This window comes from Lithobates pipiens, unplaced genomic scaffold (assembly GCF_037356315.1).
Source record: "Lithobates pipiens isolate NorthernLeopardFrog02 unplaced genomic scaffold, aLitPip1_a1.2 Scaffold_35, whole genome shotgun sequence".
Taxonomy (NCBI): domain Eukaryota; kingdom Metazoa; phylum Chordata; class Amphibia; order Anura; family Ranidae; genus Lithobates; species Lithobates pipiens.
The window spans coordinates 11,751,301-11,770,831 of NW_027507811.1; the positions used below are offsets into that span (position 1 = coordinate 11,751,301).

Genomic DNA, 19,531 nt, shown 5'->3' on the forward strand with positions numbered 1-19,531 from the left:
ATAAGTGAGTACAATCTTGTCTATATAAGAACCAACCAATGCGGTTGCAGCTATAACCAATAAAATCAGTAACGAATGATAACTTGCAAAAAGGATAACAATCTAATTTATTTATACAGAAAAGAAACGTTAGAATAATCAGATATTACCAAATATAACGTAGCTGATAAAACTCTTAAAGCAATGATGTTATTGATAAAATACGAAGTAAGTAATATAAAAAAAAAGGAAGTTTCAATGTAAAAAAAAAAATGTTTCTAATACACAAAGGAAAGAAAGTTACCACAAACGAAACAAAGAATGGTGGGGATACGATACCCAGTCAGACCTTACCTGTCCATGCTTGCACCCGATCATGAGGCTCAGAGAGAGGCCGCATCAATGAGCGCTTTGATTTTTATGTTCCCTCTCTACCCATCCCCCACCAATCACACCCCTGGACTACTTTCATTGGTTCAGAAGTGGCACTGAATCCTGATTGGCTGAAATCCAATCCTAGTTGGTCATCATGCTTCTCGCATAAGAATTCAAATTTTCGGTGCCTTCCTGTCTACCATGTTTATGGTTGTTAAGTAAGCAACCCTCCTTGATCTCAGTATAAATTAGCATTTCAAGAAATTATGATCAGGTGGAGACACAATGTCTGCTCCTCACTCTAAAGACAATGGTGCAACTTAGAAAAGGAGAAAGATATTTTGGGACTTTATTCGACGCACAATGCTACATACATAAATTGAGCCAATCAATGTAAACATTGTTTTATTAATACAAAAGGCATACATACACATATAACATGGTAAAAAATACGAATAAAATAGCATATTCAATAGTTGGTCACGATAGAACTCGTATATAAAATAAGTGAGTAATACATAATTATCTCAACACAATAAACATAGTACTGGACCTCGAGTATGTAGACCAAATTGTAATAGTTATAGATATATAAACAATGATGGATTGGTTCATAATAATATACTGTATTCAGATAAGATAGTAAAACATGGATAACTGTGACTTCGCATCATAGGGAGGCTCGTATTGGACCTCGGGTATGTAGACCAAATTGTAATAGTAACATATAGATATATAAACAATGATGGATTGGTTCATAATAATATACTGTATTCAGATAAGATAGTAAAACATGGATAACTGTGACTTCGCATCATAGGGAGGCTCGTATTGGACCTCGGGTATGTAGACCAAATTGTTATAGTAACATATAGATATATAAACAATGATGGATTGGTTCATAATAATATACTGTATTCAGATAAGATAGTAAAACATGTATAATGGTGACTTTGCATCATAGGGAGGCTCTACGCGTTTCGTGGTTACTATACCACTCATTCGTTCACTTGGTCTCTCTATATGTTACCTTTTCTTACTTTTCCTCATTCAGTTTACTTGTTTCCTATGCCCACGTGATTGTGGTTTTCTCTCTCCGGTTCTTAGCTGTACTATCAGCTTATTTCCGCAGATATTCTTTGGAATTATCTCTATTGTGAACATTTTATATTACCAAAATATACAGTCTACAGCTGAACTACTGGAGATTTTATCTACATGCTTCTCTTCTGGCTGCTGGTCCTGCCGCCGTGCCTCAGGTGTTTACCGCCTCAGCTCCCGGGGATGAAGTTAGATATAGTACTTTTCCATTATGGTTACCATCTACAACTTTACCCATATACTACAATTAGGTAAGAGTGGTTGGGGTCTTTTTTTTGCTCCCCCTCTTCCTTCTATGTTCTATATTCCTTCTCTTAACTATATCATTGTGATAATTTGCTTTATTCTAGACATTTCCAAAACCCTTCATCTGCTCCTGATGAGTGGTATAGTAACCATGAAACGCGTAGAGTCTCCCTATGATGCGACATCACAGTTATCCATGTTTTACTATCTTATCTGAATACAGTATATTATTATGAACCAATCCATCATTGTTTATATATCTATATGTTACTATTACAATTTGGTCTACATATCCGAGGTCCAATACTATGTTTATTGTGTTGAGATAATTATGTATTGCTCACTTATTTTATATATGAGTTCTATCGTGGCCAACTATTGAATATGCTATTTTATTAGTATTTTTTACCATGTTACATACAGTATGTATGCCTTTTGTATTAATAAAACAATGTTTACATTGATGGGGTCAATTTATGTATGTAGCAGTGTGCCTCATATAAAGGCCCAACATATCTTTCTCCTTTTCTAAGTTGCACCATTGTCTTTAGAGTGAGGAGCAGACATTGTGTCTCCACATGATCATAAGTCCATGAAATGCTAATTTATACTAAGATCAAGGAGGGTTGCTTACTTAACAACCATAAACATGGTAGACAAGAAGGCACCGATATTTTATTAGTATTTTTTTTACCATGTTACATATGTATGTATGCCTTTTATATTAGTTTAACAATGTTTACATTGATTGGCTCAATTTATATATGTAGCGGTGTGCCATATAAAGTCCCAAAATATCTTTCTCCTTTTCCAATATATCAGGGATGGAGGTAAATCTCAGTTATTGCCTCACATAAAGCCCAAATTCCGCTTTTTGTTTTCAATAGTGTAACTTAGTTACTATGCAGACAAAAGACGTTGGTCTTTTGCGATATAGAAAACAGTAACTGGGCCCACCTCTCGTGATTTAACCCAAAAATATATTAAGTACACACGTTCCTGTAACATACCTACATATACATGTAGCATTTGTTGGCTACTACCCTGTTTCCCCTAAAATAAGACCTAGCGTGAGTGTCGGTGATGGCTGCAATATAAGCCCTACCCCCCCCCAAATAAGCTCCACCCTCTTTCCCCGAAAATAAGCCCTACCCGGAGAATAAGACATAGAAGGACTTTAACTAGGGCTTATTTGGGGGGGTAGGGCTTATATTGCAGCCATCGTCGACAATCACGCTAGGTCTTATTTTAGGGGAAACAGGGTAGTAACAAACATTCACCAAATGCCCCTGCTACCAGACCCCCATATATCACTTCTGAGAAAATGAGCAGTCATTTGCGTTATTTTGTTTTTGTTTATTGGGGTATATGACTTGGTTGGGGTAAAGGGGGATATGGAATGCCCATAGAACTCGTTGAATTGCCATCACATTTAGGAGAACATTGATTAGTAGATTTAGCCCTGAAAGCTGATGCACTTCTAACATTCACAGTTCCCCTGCATATCTCCATGCAGACTATTGCTCCTCCTCATCTGCACTAGCTCCTGTAGAATATCACTCCCCAGGACCTTTTTTCCTCCTGCACAAATCCTTTACTGTAAAGCCAAGTACATGTGGTCGGACGTTCTGACGGCAAATGTGCGAAAAAATTCCGACCGCGTGTAGGCTCCATCGGAATTTCCGTTGCACAAAATTTGAGATCTTGTTCTCAAATTTTCCGGCGACAAAATCCCGTTGTTGGAAATTCCGATCGTGTGTAGACAATTCCGACGCACAAAGTGCCACACATGCTCCGAATCAAGCAGAAGATCCGCACCGGCTATTGAACTTCATTTTTCTCAGCTTGTCATACGTGTTATATGTCACCGCGTTCTTGACGTTTGGAATTTCCGACCAACTTTGCGTTGACCGTGTGTATGCAAGACAAGTTTGAGCCAACATCCATCTGAAAAAATCCCATGGATTTTGTTGTCGGAATGTGCGATCGTGTGTACGCGGCATTAGACTCATCATCTTCAGTATGACAAAAGGGGATCACTCTGAATAACCCCCAGCATGCTGGCTGTACTTAGTTGTTGCTATATTGTTACTTGGATGCTGTTACTTGAGTGCTAATACTAGGCCAGAGGTCTTCAGTACCTCTACCCGGCGGCCTAGCAGTTTAGTAGCATGTGGTAACAGGTGGACTTCTGCTGCCAGCTAGTCCGACATGCAAATTCTGCGCCCTCAGGCCACAGCGACTTGACACTACACCCCGCAGTCTCTCCTCTGTTCCGGGACTCCTCACCAATGACCGTGTAATGATGAGGACTTCATCCATGGCCGTGTAAAGATGAAGTTCCCTTCCAGACTCCCTGGCATGCCTCCACACCCGGCACTCCACTGTGGTATCCACACTGACCTTCTCCTACCCCAAGTCCATGATGGAGAACTTTATCTGGACATATGTTCCAGCAGCACCTCTTGCTCCAGGAATTCCTCATCTGTGGCCATGTGCAGAATCGGACCTCATCCATGACCATGTAAGGATGAGGTTCCCTCACAGCTCTCCCTGGGCCACTCCGCATTAGGCGACCCCCTCAGATGGGGACGCCCTACAGCAACTGCCTAGCATTCCATTCTCCACTTCTCCTGGCCGACAATCCTCCTCAGCAGCATGTGACCTCAGCTTATACGGGAGGCCTGCCCCCTGCCAGTACCAAATGGGGATTGGTCAGGGCTCCTCACATGAGCTGCCTACCACTCCAGCTTCAGGCCCATCTCCCTGGAAGTAGGGGAGGTGCCATAGAACCAGAGCACAAGTGGTCACACCCATTGCTACACTAACCACTGCCAGCCCCAGATCAAAACAAGCAGGCCTAGCCGAAAGCATAGGCCTGCCTAAATTTAACCTGCACTGAGAGTTTGAACTAGAAAAATTATATTCTAGCACCTACCTATAGTAGAGGGTGCTACATTCACATACGCACACAGACACACATATATATATATATATATATATATATATATGTATATATATATATATATATATATATATATATATACACACACACACATTTATATATATATATATATATATATATATATATATATATATATAAGAGGGGGCATGGCAATTTCATTAGAAAGTCTTCACAATGGTTCCCTTGAAGCTCCTCGATATAAATATGAATTTCAATATTTCCACATCAATTGCTACTCATCTACCTGATGATGGTGGGGGATGGTGTGACCTTCCTGTGTGGAATCCCGGGAATACAGAGGACGGGGACATCTCTCTGGTGGGTTTCTGTTACTTGATTGCTCCATCATGATGTCCTTGTGTCCTTCAGAAAGCTGCTTCATCACATCATACTCATCATCCTCCTCTTTTTACTCTTATTTAACAATAATATTATCATTCTGAGGGTTCCACTCTGAAAATATAAACATGTTTGTGTATAAATCCTATCGGTGATTGTTACCCATCTACCTGATCATGGTGGGGGATGGTGTGAATGAATATCTGAGACTTGGATCAAATATGGAAAACTCTGTTTTCAGGACATACTACAAATTACCTTTTCCCGCTTTCTTCCTATTTGAATCTAATAAAATAAAGACATACATATTCCCATCCCCCATCCCATACTAATAAAAGTCATATAATCCGTTAGTAAAGTCTAATGAAGTAAGAAAGTGATTGGTGGGAAAGGCGACACACCAGCAAAATGAAGACAATGTTCCAGTGTCTTGTGGAATCCTGTCCCCCATCGGATAGTGTCAGCCCTGTACTGCGCTTGCGCAGTATGGAGGACAAGGAGACGCCGAAGATGAACGGTGCCTGCGCGGTGAGTCCAGGTTGAAGCCCCACCATCCAAGTGGACATATAGTTAGAATAAAGAATTGCCCAACGCAGCGAGGCCGTGCCCGAAGAGTGGCGAGCAGAGCGAGCCCGCGAGGGGCCCTGTTCTAAGTGCATACCGTATGTTAACTTGCATGATGGGGCTTCAACCTGGACTCAGGGCACAAGGTACTATTAAGTGGGCAGGCGGCGTTCATCTTCGGAGACTTTCGGCGTCTCCTTGTCCTCCGTACCGCGCAAGCGCAGTACGAGTCGGACACTATCCGATGGGGGACAGTTCTCGGCAGAACACCGGTCCTATAACTGGGGGAACATTGAAGGGGTTAATCTGCCTGTGTGGTGTAATAAATGCATGTTGTGGGCCATGTATGGTCAGGATGGTCATTGTCTTGTCTATTTATTGTCAGTGCTGTTTGTTTAGAGCAGTGTTTCTCAAATCCAGTCCTCAGGCCCCCCCAACAGGTCATGTTTTCAGGATTTCCCTCAGATGAAACGGCTGTGGTAATTGCTAAGGCAGTGAAACTGATCAAAACACCTGTGAAAATTAATGGAAAACCTGAAAACATGACCTGTTGGGGGGGCCTGAGGACTGGATTTGAGAAACACTGGTTTAGAGGAACATATTACTAGAATTGATCTCCAAAATGAAGAGTATGTTCCGGCCCGGTAAGTGGGGGGGAATGTTCTGCCCCTGAAGGGGTTAATCTAGGTTTCCACACTATATATGGGTGTATCATCATCTGCGGGAGATAAAAGACGTCACAGTGACTATGGAGGAAGAGGACGGACATGACGGGGGGGGTTACTGGGTGTAAATATAAAATAATATTCTTAGATTGTAAGCTCTAATGAGCCGGGCCCTCCGATTCCTCCTGTATTGTAACTGTACTGTGTTGTTGGCGCTATATAAATCCTATATAATAATAATATTTTATTACCTACTCTGCTGCCAGTTCCAACAATATCTCCTCTGTACTTCCTCCCGACTCACCTCTCACCTGGAACTTCCTGTCTGCATGTGACATCACTTCCTGTCTTCCATAGAGACTTCCTGTCTGTATGTGGCATCACTTCCTGTTTTCCATAGAGACTTCCTGTCTGGGTAGAAGTGAAATCACCACCTCGTGGAACTCAGAGGATTTGCTGCCCCGAGAAACGTCTTGTAGTGTGAGCACGGCCTTGTATAGCCATCGAACCACAGGCCATGGTCACCACCCAGCAGGACCCACAAGCCATGGCCAGCTCCCAGCCGGACCCAGAGGCCATGGCCAGCAGGACCCACAAGCCATGGCCAGCTCCCGGCCGGACCCAGAGGCCATGGCCAGCAGGACCCACAAGCCATGGCCAGCTCCCGGCCGGACCCAGAGGCCATGGCCAGCAGGACCCACAAGCCATGGCCAGCTCCCGGCCGGACCCAGAGGCCATGGCCAGCAGGACCCACAAGCCATGGCCAGCTCCCGGCCGGACCCAGAGGCCATGGCCAGCAGGACCCACAAGCCATGGCCAGCTCCTGGCTGGACCCAGAGGCCATGGCCAGCAGGACCCACAAGCCATGGCCAGCTCCTGGCCGGACCCAGAGGCCATGGCCAGCAGGACCCACAAGCCATGGCCAGAAAGACCCACAGGCCATGGCCAGCACAGAAACTGACAGCTAGACAGTGTTGAGAGCTATTTACTAATTTCAGGTTACTGGGTAGGCAGGGTAAATGGGGTGTATGGGGGGGGTGGGATGACAACTCATCCTCCTGGGGGGGTGATGACAACTTCAAGTTGCAGCCAGCGCCCTGCCTGGGCCAGTCACAGCCCAGTCTCTGCCTTCCTCCAGTCCAAGGACTCCGGGACTTGTAGTGGAAAAGTAAGCTGCTCTCAGTCAGTTATTTCTTCTTCTCTCTGACTATCTCTCTAAAGAGTTCAAGTTGCCGCCATCCAGCGCCCAGCCTGAGCCAGTCACAGACATCCCAACCTGCAAAAACTAATTTCAGGGAGGTGATGCTTCGTACCACAGCCTTACCAGTGGCAATTACATGCAGCCTATCAGTGTCCATTCATGGCACCTCATCAGTGCCTACCGGTGCAGCCTATCAGTGTGCTTCACTGCCACCTCATCAGTGCAGCCTTTCAGTGCCCACCAGTTCAGCTTATTAATACCACCTCATCAGTGTCCACCAGTAGAGCGCTCCCGACTCCGTCCCAGCCCCCCCATCATCCCCTGGCCACAAACAGAAGACAGAGCAGCCCGAGCGTCCGTACTCCATTCGGCTGCTCTGTCTTCTGGCCCAGCCAGGAGATCGCCCAGCGCTTGGCGGGTGTCCGGGAGCCCGCAGCCAAATGCGGGAGTCTTGGGATGTCTGCAGTCACGTGACGTGCGTGACCCACCTCTGAAGACTCAGTCTCTGGGAGATGTAATTTCTGGCTGCTGCTCTGTTCTCCCCACCCACCGCCACCAGAAAGTTGAGCGCGGCCTGGACTACAACTCCGGCAATGCAGCACAGGAGCAACACAGCCAATCCATCAAATTCCCGCACAAGAAAAAAAGTCAGCAGTCAGCAGCCGTTTTGAATATACGTTAGGCAGCCCGGTGGGAATTTTCTACTCCAGACCCACTGTTTGCAGCTATAACAGCTTCAACTCTTCTGGGAAGGCCGTCCACAAGGTTTAGGAGGGTGTCTATGGGGATGTTTGACCATTCTTCCAGAAGAGCATTTGTGAGGTCAGGTGTTGGATGAGAAGGCCTGGCTCGCAGTTTCCGCTCCAATTCATCCCGAAGGTGTTCTATCAGGTTGAGGCCAGGACTCTGTGCAGGCCAGTCAAGTTCCTCCACCCAAAACTCACTCATCCACGTCTTTATGGACCTTGCTTTGTGCACTGGTGAGCAGTCATGTTGGAACAGGAAGGGGCCATCCCCAAACTGTTCCCACAAAGTTGGGAGCATGAAATTGTCCAAAATCTCTTGGTATACTGACGCCTTAAGATTTCCCTTCACTGGAACTAAGGGGCCAAATCCAACCCCTGAAAAACAACCCCCCCACACCATAATCACCCCTCCACCAACTGATTTGGAGGGTTGGCCCAATACTTTTGGCACATGGTGTGGCTGAGCGAGTTTGGAGTGGAGGAACTTGACTGGCCTTCACAGTCCTGACCACAAACCAACAGAACACCTTTGGGGATGAATTAGAGCGGAGACTTCGAGTCAGGCCTTCTCACCCAACATCAGTGCCTGACCTCACAAATGCGCTTCTGGAAGAATGGTCAAACATTCCCATAGACACTCCTAAACCTTGTTGACAGCCTTTCCAGAAGAGTTGAAATAGCTGCAAAGGGTGGGCCAACTCAATATTGAACTCTACGGACTAAGACTGGGATGCCATTAATGTTTATGTGAGTGTAAAGGCTGGTGTCCCAATACTTTTGGTAATATAGTGTATGTGGTATTGGTGCAATCGTCAAGAGGAGGAGAATTTATTTGGGGTTAACATTTGTTTTACCCTTAGGTGTTAAGGAGATAACAAAGTGATTTGCTATGACTGTCAGCCCCATCTAGTGGCCATGATGAGGTATCTCTCCTGAACTACCTAAAATTCCACATTATAGCCTCAAGATGGAGCCAATGATCATAGGAAATCACTTTATGAAATAAAATACGACCAGAATTTGTCATAGTACAGCGAATGCTCGTCACACTTGGTCAACTATTTTTTTTTTAAACTAGACCTGTAAATGTTTATTACATATAGATATTCTGGTTGAAAAAGGACACAAGTCCATCTAGTTCAATCAATAGAAAAAAAAAGTTTCCACCACAAAATGTACCAATGAGAGGTAATGACTCCATTTTTATTTTTATCCTGCTATCAATGGCCGACACGGTACAACACTTCATCCATGTCTTTGGTGATCTCTGATCTCCTTATCAACTGTTTCTTCCATGATGAAGATCAGCCATGGAGTATATCTGAGGTGTATATCAAGGTGTGCTTCTTCACCACATGTCCCGCAACATTCATATACAAGACATTTCCCGCACTCACTAATACACCTCGAGGGTTGTGTGGGACCCCTGATGTACAGGAAGACAGGACTTCAGTGAGGAACAATTCCCTCACTCAGGACTGGAATATGGTTTCTCCCCCCGTGTGAGATCTCCGATGTCTGTCAAGATTCGACTTAACTGAAAAACATTTCCCGCACTCAGGACAGGAACATGGCTTCTCCCCCGTGTGAGATCTCTGATGTCTGTCAAGATTAGGCTTCTGTGAAAAACATTTCCCGCACTCAGGACAGGAATACGGCTTCTCACCCGTGTGCGACCTCTGATGTCTGAGAAGTTCTGATTTCTGTACAAAACATTTCCCACACTCAGGACAGCAATACGGCTTCTCACCCGTGTGTGACCTCTGATGTTTGAGAAGAAGCGACTTGACTAAAAAACATTTCCCACACTCAGGACAGGAATACGGCTTCTCACCAGTGTGTGATTTCTGATGATAGGAAAGACTGTACTTATCTGAAAAACATTTCCCACACTCAGGACAGGAATGTGGCTTCTCACCCGTGTGAGACCTCTGATGTCTGAAAAGTTCTGATTTCTGTACAAAACATTTCCCACACTCAGGACAGGAATACGGCTTCTCACCCGTGTGTGATTTCTGATGATAGGAAAGACTGGACTTATCTGAAAAACATTTCCCACACTCAGGACAGGAATACGGCTTCTCACCCGTGTGTGACCTTTGATGTCTGTAAAGAAATGACTTTCCTGAAAAACATTTCCCGCACTCAGGACAGGAATACGGTTTCTCACCCGTGTGTGACCTCTGATGTCTGTAAAGATATGACTTGGCTGAAAAACATTTCCCGCACTCAGGACAGGAATATGGCTTCTCACCCGTGTGCAACATCTGATGTCTGTCAAAATTCAACTTCAATGAAAAACATTTCCCGCACTCAGGACAGGAACATGGCTTCTCACCCGTGTGAGACCTCTGATGTCTGAGAAGTTCTGACTTCTGTACAAAACATTTCCCACACTCAGGACAGGAATACGGCTTCTCACCCGTGTGTGATTTCTGATGATAGGAAAGACTGGACTTATCTGAAAAACATTTCCCACATTCAGGACAGGAGTATGGCTTCTCACCCGTGTGAGACCTCTGATGTCTGAGAAGTTCTGATTTCTGTACAAAACATTTCCCGCACTCAGGACAGGAGTATGGCTTCTCACCCGTGTGCAACATCTGATGTGTGTAAAGATATGACTTCGCTGAAAAACATTTCCCGCACTCAGGACAGGAATACGGCTTCTCACCTGTGTGTGATCTCTGATGATAGGAAATACTGGACTTAGCTGAAAAACATTTCCCACACTTAGGACAGGAATATGGCTTCTTACCCGTGTGCGACCTCTGATGTCTGAGAAGAAGCGACTTCGCTGAAAAACATTTCCCGCACTCAGAACAGGAATGTGGCTTCTCACCTCTATGACATTTTTTATGCATATTAAGACTAGATTTAGAATGGAAACACTTTCCGCACTCAGTACAGGAAAACCTCTTATCTGTTGGAAGGATGGCCCGCACAGTCTGAGGTTCCTCGGGATAAGAGGAATACGATGGTCCGGCACCGTCCCGCACAGTCTGAGGTTCCTCAGGATAAGAGGAATACGATGGTCCGGCACCGTCCCGCACAGTCTGAGGTTCCTCGGGATAAGAGGAATACGATGGTCCATCTACACTGTGTGGTGCCGGATGGACATTTGAGGTAGTCGGGTTTTCTCCTGGACTATACTGTGTGATGTCCTCATCTTCTACTTTACAGTCTGGAGACAAAGTGAGACAATCCTCTGAGGTTTTCCTCATCTCCCGTCCATCTACTAAAATAGAAATACAAAGATTATTACTAGACATGAGCTGATTGGTTCCCCTAAACCAGGACTCCGCCCACATCAGGCAGCTTTGTCTCTGAGGATCTTACAATTCCCCCCTCAAGGTAACTAGTAAATGGGTCCTCTGATCTCCTACCAGATCATTTCTTTATTCATGGACCTTAGTCAGAGAGGGAGGAAACAACGAGAACTGTCTTTTATAGGAGTGACAGTGATGAGGGGATTATAGGACGAGTGTCCCCTCCCCCTCTATCACTCATTGCCATCTTCCCAACACAAGAAGTCCTGCACTTCCTTATTTGCTCCATGATTTAGTCATGCATATAGAAAGTGATCTCGTGCAGTAAAAAATATAATTTAAAACATAAAATATGGTGTATTTCCAGTGCCGTCCATTTCCTACGCGTTACGTCACGTCACGTGTCTTCATCTGGCGTAACGCGTAGGGATGGGACAACGCTGGAAATACACCAGACGTGAAAAAGCGCTGAGAATGCCAATGTTGCTATGTACATGCTTGCTTTTTTTAATATTTATGCAAGAGTCCATCTATATGGTACGTTAATAAATGCAATTATAGTTTTAAACACACTACACCAGTGGAGGTATCTTCTCTCTCTTCTTCCCCTGTTTTCACCGTGACAATATCGGAGTTAATTAGGACGTTTTGGTGATGGATCTGTATTACAGGAGGAGAAGCTCCCAGGGTGATACCAGCCATGTATGTCTACTATACAAGGGTTCAACGGGAGGATGTGGAGAATCCAAATGATCTATTGATGCGCTATACTCCATTGGCTGACGGTGAGAGTTCTGTGAGACCCCTGATTGAAGAGAAGTCTTGTAGAGTGGAATATGGACAATTTAATGAATATATCTGCCCATCTGGTTATTTAGGAATAGGACTCACTTATTTTTTTATATTTGTAATGTTCTTTTTTTATCAAATTTTTTTTTTGAAGGACTACACTCAGTGGTTATAGCAGGGCTCGACAAACCCTGGGCGCCAGGTCGCATTTGCGACTAGAATTCACGTCCTGGCGCCTGGGGCAACACAGCTGGGGTATCCTGTCTCCGTGTGGACCCCGAACTCCGCCGTGCGCTTGCATCATGCCGCGACGGCCAGTAATTGAGGCCGCGGCTTTGCGGCCTTCTACAGTCTTTCCGTAGTCTGGCGCCGTCTTGTGGTGGATGTTGAAATTACAACGCCTCCAATAATGCTAATCCTAATGGAGCTTCAAAGCCCTGGCTGTTTTTCACTGCCCGCCCATTTCCTTCCCAAAGTGAAGAGAAGGAAGTGATTGCGGGCGTCATCTGGCGCCTTTTGCCCAACGATGAGTGTGGTGGCTGGTAAATAGCTTCATATATTATATATATATATATATATATATATATATATATATATATAAAATTTCATAATAGCTTTTATTTTTATTTATTTTTTAAAAGTAAAAAAAATTAATTTTAATTAAGGAAAAAAATAATATTATTTGTAATCCTACCTGCTTGGCCCCTTTCACAAGGGCTGTCTGATCAGGTTCACCTGTCAGTTTTTCAGGCGGACCTGATAGAACCCTCAGCGGGGATATGGCAGTAAATAAGCGGGAATATGGCGGAAATAAAAGAAGTCACATTCTTTTGTTAACCACTTCGTGCCCGCGCTATACACGAAAGCTGTCTACAACGCGGACACCAATTGCCGGGAGGGCATCTCTGTACATCCTCCTGTTTACTTCCCCTCTGCACACCGCCATGGACGCGCATCGGGGAAGTTCTGTGTTGGCCGTGTCCCTTGGATACAGCCAATCACAGATCATGCTAAATGGCCAATCACAGCGGCCATTTAGCACTCGAGCGGTGTGTCCAATGAGAGGTGATCTCATATGTGGTAGGCTGGGGGCTATCTTTCCCTCACTCGTCTCCATGTCAGGCCAGGGACAGGTCCAGATCGCCGTCACGGACCCGGCTCCTAACTTTTTTAGCTGGCTCCTAGATTCCAAGCAAATTTGTCAACCCCTGGGTTATAGCATTTATTCACGGCTAGGAGAAGAGATCTCACCGCTCCAGGAGCACACATGCAGGCTGTAAACTGTCTCTTTGGCTGGGAAGCCACAGGTGCCGGCTATTACCACTAGCAACAGACGAAAAACAAGCTCTGGACTGCAGCACTCTTCAGCAGACCACTTTTTTTTTTTTTGGAAAATTACATTACAGCCCAACAAACACAGCGAACAAGGAAAAATTTCTGACGTTTCGCACTAGCACTACAGCTAGTGCGAAACGTCAGTAATTTTTCCTTAACCGTGAATAAATAGACGAAAAACAAGCTCTGGACTGCAGCACTCTTCAGCAGACCACTTTTTTTTTTTTTGGAAAATTACATTACAGCCCAACAAACACAGCGAACAAGGAAAAATTTCTGACGTTTCGCACTAGCACTACAGCTAGTGCGAAACGTCAGTAATTTTTCCTTAACCGTGAATAAATAGACGAAAAACAAGCTCTGGACTGCAGCACTCTTCAGCAGACCACTTTTTTTTTTTTTTGGAAAATCACATTACAGCTCAACAAACACAGCGAACAAGGAAAAATTACTGATGTTTCGCACTAGCTGTAGTCCAAGTGCGAAACGTCAGTAATCTTTCCTTGTTCGTTGCGTTTGTTAAGCTGTGATGTGATTTCCCAATAAAAGAAAGTGGTCTTTTGAAGAGTGCTGCAGTCCAGAGCTTGTTTTTCGTCTATTTATTCACGGTTAAGGAAAAATTACTGACGTTTCGCACTAGCTGTAGTGCTAGTGCGAAACGTCAGAAATTTTTCCTTGTTCGCTGTGTTTGTTGAGCTGTGATGCGATTTCCCAATAAAAGAAAGTGGTCTGCTGAAGAGTGCGGCAGTCCAGAGCTTGTTTTTTGTCTATTTATTCACGGTTACTCGCCATCTAGTGGTCATATCATTCGTTTGATGCCAGAAGGCTGAATATTTTGATTCTTTATATATCTTTTGCACTATTGTGTGGAGATCTCTATTATTGCACTTTATATACTTGCACTTATTTTTGCATTTATACACAAATTTATTAATAATATTTTGGCACTTTTTTATCTCTTAGATGATCACATTTTATGTTTTAAATCATATATTTTACTGAATGAATGAATGAATGAAATACTTGTATAGCGCACAATGCGAACTGAATCGCCTCTAGGCGCTGTGGCGAGCTTTGATCATCTGCTAAAAGAGGAAGGTCTTGAGTTTTTTCCTAAAAGCCAGGTGATTTTCTTCCAGGCGGATATTGATTGGTAGAGCATTCCATAGCCGAGGCCCTTGGACAGCGAATCTCCGATCCCCCTTGGATTTATACCGGGCTTTGGGCACGAGGAGGAGGTTTTTGTTGGCTGATCGAAGACTGCGGTTTGGTGTGTAATGATTTATTTTCTCCATTACTGTGCGAGATCACTTTATAGTTGCACTTTATTCATTCCTGTACTGTAAACACTATTAGGTTTTGCTGCAGTTTATTTATAACTATCATTACCACCCTGTAAGATAAGAATATTTTTTACTACTCGCGAAGGACACACTTTTACTTATTCAATTCATGATTTAGTCATGAATAACAGCGGGGCCGAGCCCCACCAGAGGTCAGAGAGTGAGGATGGGGGGAGAACATCCAAGATGAAGACTGGACTGATCCTGAAGACCCCCATCATTGGGTTATTGACTCCTCCCACATTATCACTTTCTGTTTAAGGGTCCAAAGTGTGAGGATGTTATCACATTATTATCACCATGTAAAAGTCTGTGCTCCAATCAAATCATCAGATATAAAATGTGCAGCTGGTAGGAAATGGGTGTAACAAAAGAGAATACATATTATGTGTGTGTGTGTGTGTGTGTGTATATATATATATATATATATATATATAAGTAGAGGGAAGAGAGAAGAAGTCAGGACTATAAACATATTGTATAAGATACAACAGATAGGACTATATAATATCAGAATTATGTATGTACAACATAGAGTATATAGTGCAGGGGTCAGGAGTATGTAATGTACAATATAAATTATATAGTGAAGGGTCAGGATTCATAATATTGGTGTTCAGTAATCAGTGGAAGATGAAATGTTTACTGGAGACAAGTTGCAGAGGTCCCACACCGCTGCCTCCCATCTCCTGAGACTGCACTCAGTGACTTGGGTCTGAGACTATACAGACATATCCCTCCACATGGGAACAGCAAGGAAAGAAAACAGAGCAAGTGACCCCAGAAGAACTGCAAAGATAGAGATCCTGCTATACCCTGGCATGGGGCAGAAGACCCAAGACACATGCCACTGGTGCCTAGGTTGAGCAATGCCTATAGTGAGAGTCAACATTCTGCTGCCAGCTGATCCCCAGAACCTCCATAAATCCAGTTTAGATACATAAATTGTGTCGGCAGCACAGAGAAGGAAGATTATCGGAGAGAAATCCAGGAATACAGGATGGGGAACACAGCTCAGGAAAGTGACCAGGGGATTACAGGCTGATATCACCCAGCCCCCGCCCTACTCTGGACCAATCAGTGAGCAGTATGGGTGGAGGAATGGATTTAGTGTTAATGACCCACCTGTGCTGATCTCTGTAGGAGTGTCCTCCTCTATAAATGTCCCCGTTATTCCATCCTCCTCCATAGACTGCTGATCATCCCTCACATACCTCTCTTCTTCTTCTGATTTCACCTCAAATTCTATATCCATTGGATCTCCACTCTAAACCAAGAAAATGAGAGAGAAAATCATCTGTAAAATAAGAGCTTTAATATTGTGACATCACATAAAAAATCCACACATTGTCACTGTAAGTGAATGTTCTAGATTCTCCGTCCCACCAACCTTGTAACAGTGGGGGATGGTGTGATCTTCCTGTGTGGAATCCCGGGAATACAGAGGACGGGGACATCTCTCTGGTGGGTTTCTGGTATTAGGTGGCTCCATAATATCCTTGTGTCCATCTGAAAACTCCTTCATAACCCCATACTCCTCATCCTCCTCTTTAAACTCTTCTTTGACAAAAATATTATCATCCCCGAGGTTTCCAATCTGCAATATATTATAAAACATTTATTGTAACACACATGCTTGTGCATAATGTATAACTACCAGTGATTGTTCATCATCTACCTGATGATGGTGGGGGATGGTGTGACCTTCCTGTGTGGAATCCCGGGAATACAGAGGACGGGGACATCTCTCTGGTGGGTTTCTGTAGCTGGATGACTCCACCATGGTGTCCTGGTACAGATCTTTATGTCCTTTTGGAAACTCCTCCATCACCCCATCCTCATCATCCTCCTCTTTTATCTCTTCTTTAACCTCAACTTTAGAATCTCTCAGGTCTCCACTCTGAATATATAATAAAAATGACATCAATGGTAACAATGCAGATAATGTACAGATCCTAATGATACTATCAGTGATTGTTCCTCATCTACCTGATGATGGTGGGGGATGATGTGACCTTCCTGTGTAGAATACAGAGGACGGGGACATCTCTCTGGTGGGTTTATGTTATTAGGTGGCTCCATCATATCCTTGTGTCCATATGAAAGCTCCTTCATTACACCATATTCCTTGTCCTCTTCTTTAATAACACTATTATAATCCTCAAGGTTTCCACTCTGAATATATAATAAAACATTTATTGTAAAAAACATGATTGTGTATAAATCATTACTATTCATAATTGCCACTCATCTACCTGATGATGGTGAGGGATGGTGTTGTCACGTACCTGGTGGAGACTGAGCTGTAAAGAAGGCTTCTCTTGCACCTCCTGTCTAGCACCCCTGGTAGAGATGACAGGGAGTGAAAGACGCAGAGAGGCACGAGGGCCGGTATAGCAGGTGGCTCAGGTTGGACCTTGACAGGAATCCAATGGTTGTAGATCACCGGATAAGCACCGAGAACTGGAACTCCATGTTGCTGGATCAGCAGGATGGAAGCGTGGCCAGGAGGTCATCAACACCCGAGCAGAGCAGGTACCAGAATGTGAGGCAGAAGCAGACACAGGATACAGGCCGGGTTCGGTACACAGTCGGACAGCGAAGTACAGAATCATGAAGCAGGAACAGGGTCAAACACAAGCCGAGGTAATGGGAAGGCAGGCAGAAGTCCAAGGAAAGGTTCAGGTACAAGCCAGGTCAAACACAGGAACACTGGAACAGATTAAACACAGGTAAACAGGCACTAGCTGAAAGACCAATCAGCAATCTGTGAGTGTCATTGCACCGTTTAAATAGATCGGTTGGCGCCAGTGCATGCACGTGTGCACGTACATGTTCCTGGTTGCGGCCGCGCACGTCTGTGCAAACGCCAGTACACTGTATTCTTGGTGCACACATTACTGTGCACGCGCCTACCAACCGGACTTCTCTTACATTGCCCCCCTGCCCCCCCTCTCCCCAATGGGCAACCTCCATGTGCCCATCAGTAATTTATTTTCAACGAGAGCCTGAAAAAAAGCCTGAATCAACCTTTTGGCATCTAAATTGGATTCTGGTTCCCAAGAGTTGTGTTCAGGTCCATAGCCTTTGCATTTAATCAAAAACTGGATTACATTTCTTCTCTTTCTACAGTCCATAACGGCTTCAACCTCATACTCCTCATTACCGTTGACTAAGGTAGGTGCAGGTGGACCCGACTCACGACCAGAAAAAGGATCTAACCTTGCTTTTTTTCAGTAATGAGACATGGAAGACGGAATTCATTTTGTAACTCTCAGGGAGAGACAGTTCGTAGGCTGCAGAGTTGATCTGCCTTTTGACAGGGAAGGGACCAATAAATCTCGGTCCAAGTTTCTTGGATGGACAAGACAATTTTAGGTTGGCAGAGGATAACCAAACCTTGTCCCCGACTTTAAGTTATAGGTCTCCTCTTCTTTTCCTGTCAAAGAATTTCTTATTGTCTTGTTGTGCTCTGGAGATATTTCTTTGTAATATGTTATTGTTTGACTGAAGGATGTTTAATCTTTCTGCAGGAACCAAGGAATCAGGCAAGATGTCAGGTAGGAAGGTTGGGAAGTATCCATAGTTTGCAAAAAACGGGGCTTGTCCAATAGCTGAGTGAACCAAATCTTTGTATGCAAACTCTGCCAGGGGTAAAAGTGATGCCCAGTCATCCTGGGCAAAAGATGAGAAGCACCGAAGATATTGTTCCAGAGTCTGATTCGTACGTTCAGTTTGGCCGTTGGGGGTGGTATGCAGAAGGAAAAAAAAGTCTCTCAACGTCCTTCAGAGCTTTCCAAAATCTGGATGCAAATTGCACCCCTCGATCCGAGGTGATACTGCCGGGCACCCCATGGAGTCTGACTACCTTCCTGATGAAGGTGTGAGCAGTTTCTGTTGCTGACGGAGTTCCTAACAAAGGAATAAAATGGGCCACCTTGGTCAATCTGTCCACGATCACAAAAATGGTGGTAACATTGTCAGATGGTGGAAGTTCGACAATGAAGTCCATATTAATAATTTTGCAGGGCCTCTTGGGAATGGGTAGTGGTCTTAACAGACCCCAAGACTTGGTCTTATCGCTTTTGTTTCAGGCACAGATTCCACGGGTGTTCACATAACTCTTGAATTCAGGCCTTAAACCCGGCCACCAAAAGGAACGTAGCACGAGCTCCACTGTCTTGGTTACCCTGAAATATCCTGCTAAGGGATGATCATGACAGAGACTCAGGATCTTGGGCCAAAGACTCGGGGGTACGAACACTCTTTGGTTGTGAAGGAATAATCCCTCTTGTTCCTGGAAACACCTGATGGTAGAATGCCTCTTGTGGAAGCCTGCTTTAGCTGGGTGATCAGGTCTAGTTGTAGGAGTAGGAAACTTTGAGCCAGTAGAATTGTGTCTGCCTGGTGGGGTTCTCCTTCCTCTGGGTACATTTGTGATAGGGCATCAGGCTTGCCATTCTTGGAACCTGGTGTAAAAGTAATGTGGAAGGAGAAGCGAGAAAAGAATAGCGCCCACCTGGCCTGCCGAGGTATTAACCGCTTGGCTGTTCTTAGCTATTCAAGGTTTTTATGATCGGTTAAGATTAAAATGGGATGGGCTGCTCCTTCCAG

The 19,531-nt window shown here is 44.4% G+C and overlaps 1 protein-coding gene across 1 annotated transcript in view; it reads right to left on the reverse strand.

Annotated features, from left to right (window-relative positions):
* Window positions 1-9,363: 9,363 nt before the first annotated feature.
* Window positions 9,364-19,531, reverse strand: part of LOC143955491 (uncharacterized) — a 75,487-nt gene continuing 65,319 nt past the window's right edge. Inside the window, exon 10 of the mRNA XM_077465529.1 lies at window positions 9,364-11,052. Coding sequence (XP_077321655.1) covers window positions 9,654-11,052 — 1,399 coding nt within the window. The 3' untranslated portion in view covers window positions 9,364-9,653. The remainder of the gene's footprint in view (window positions 11,053-19,531) is intronic.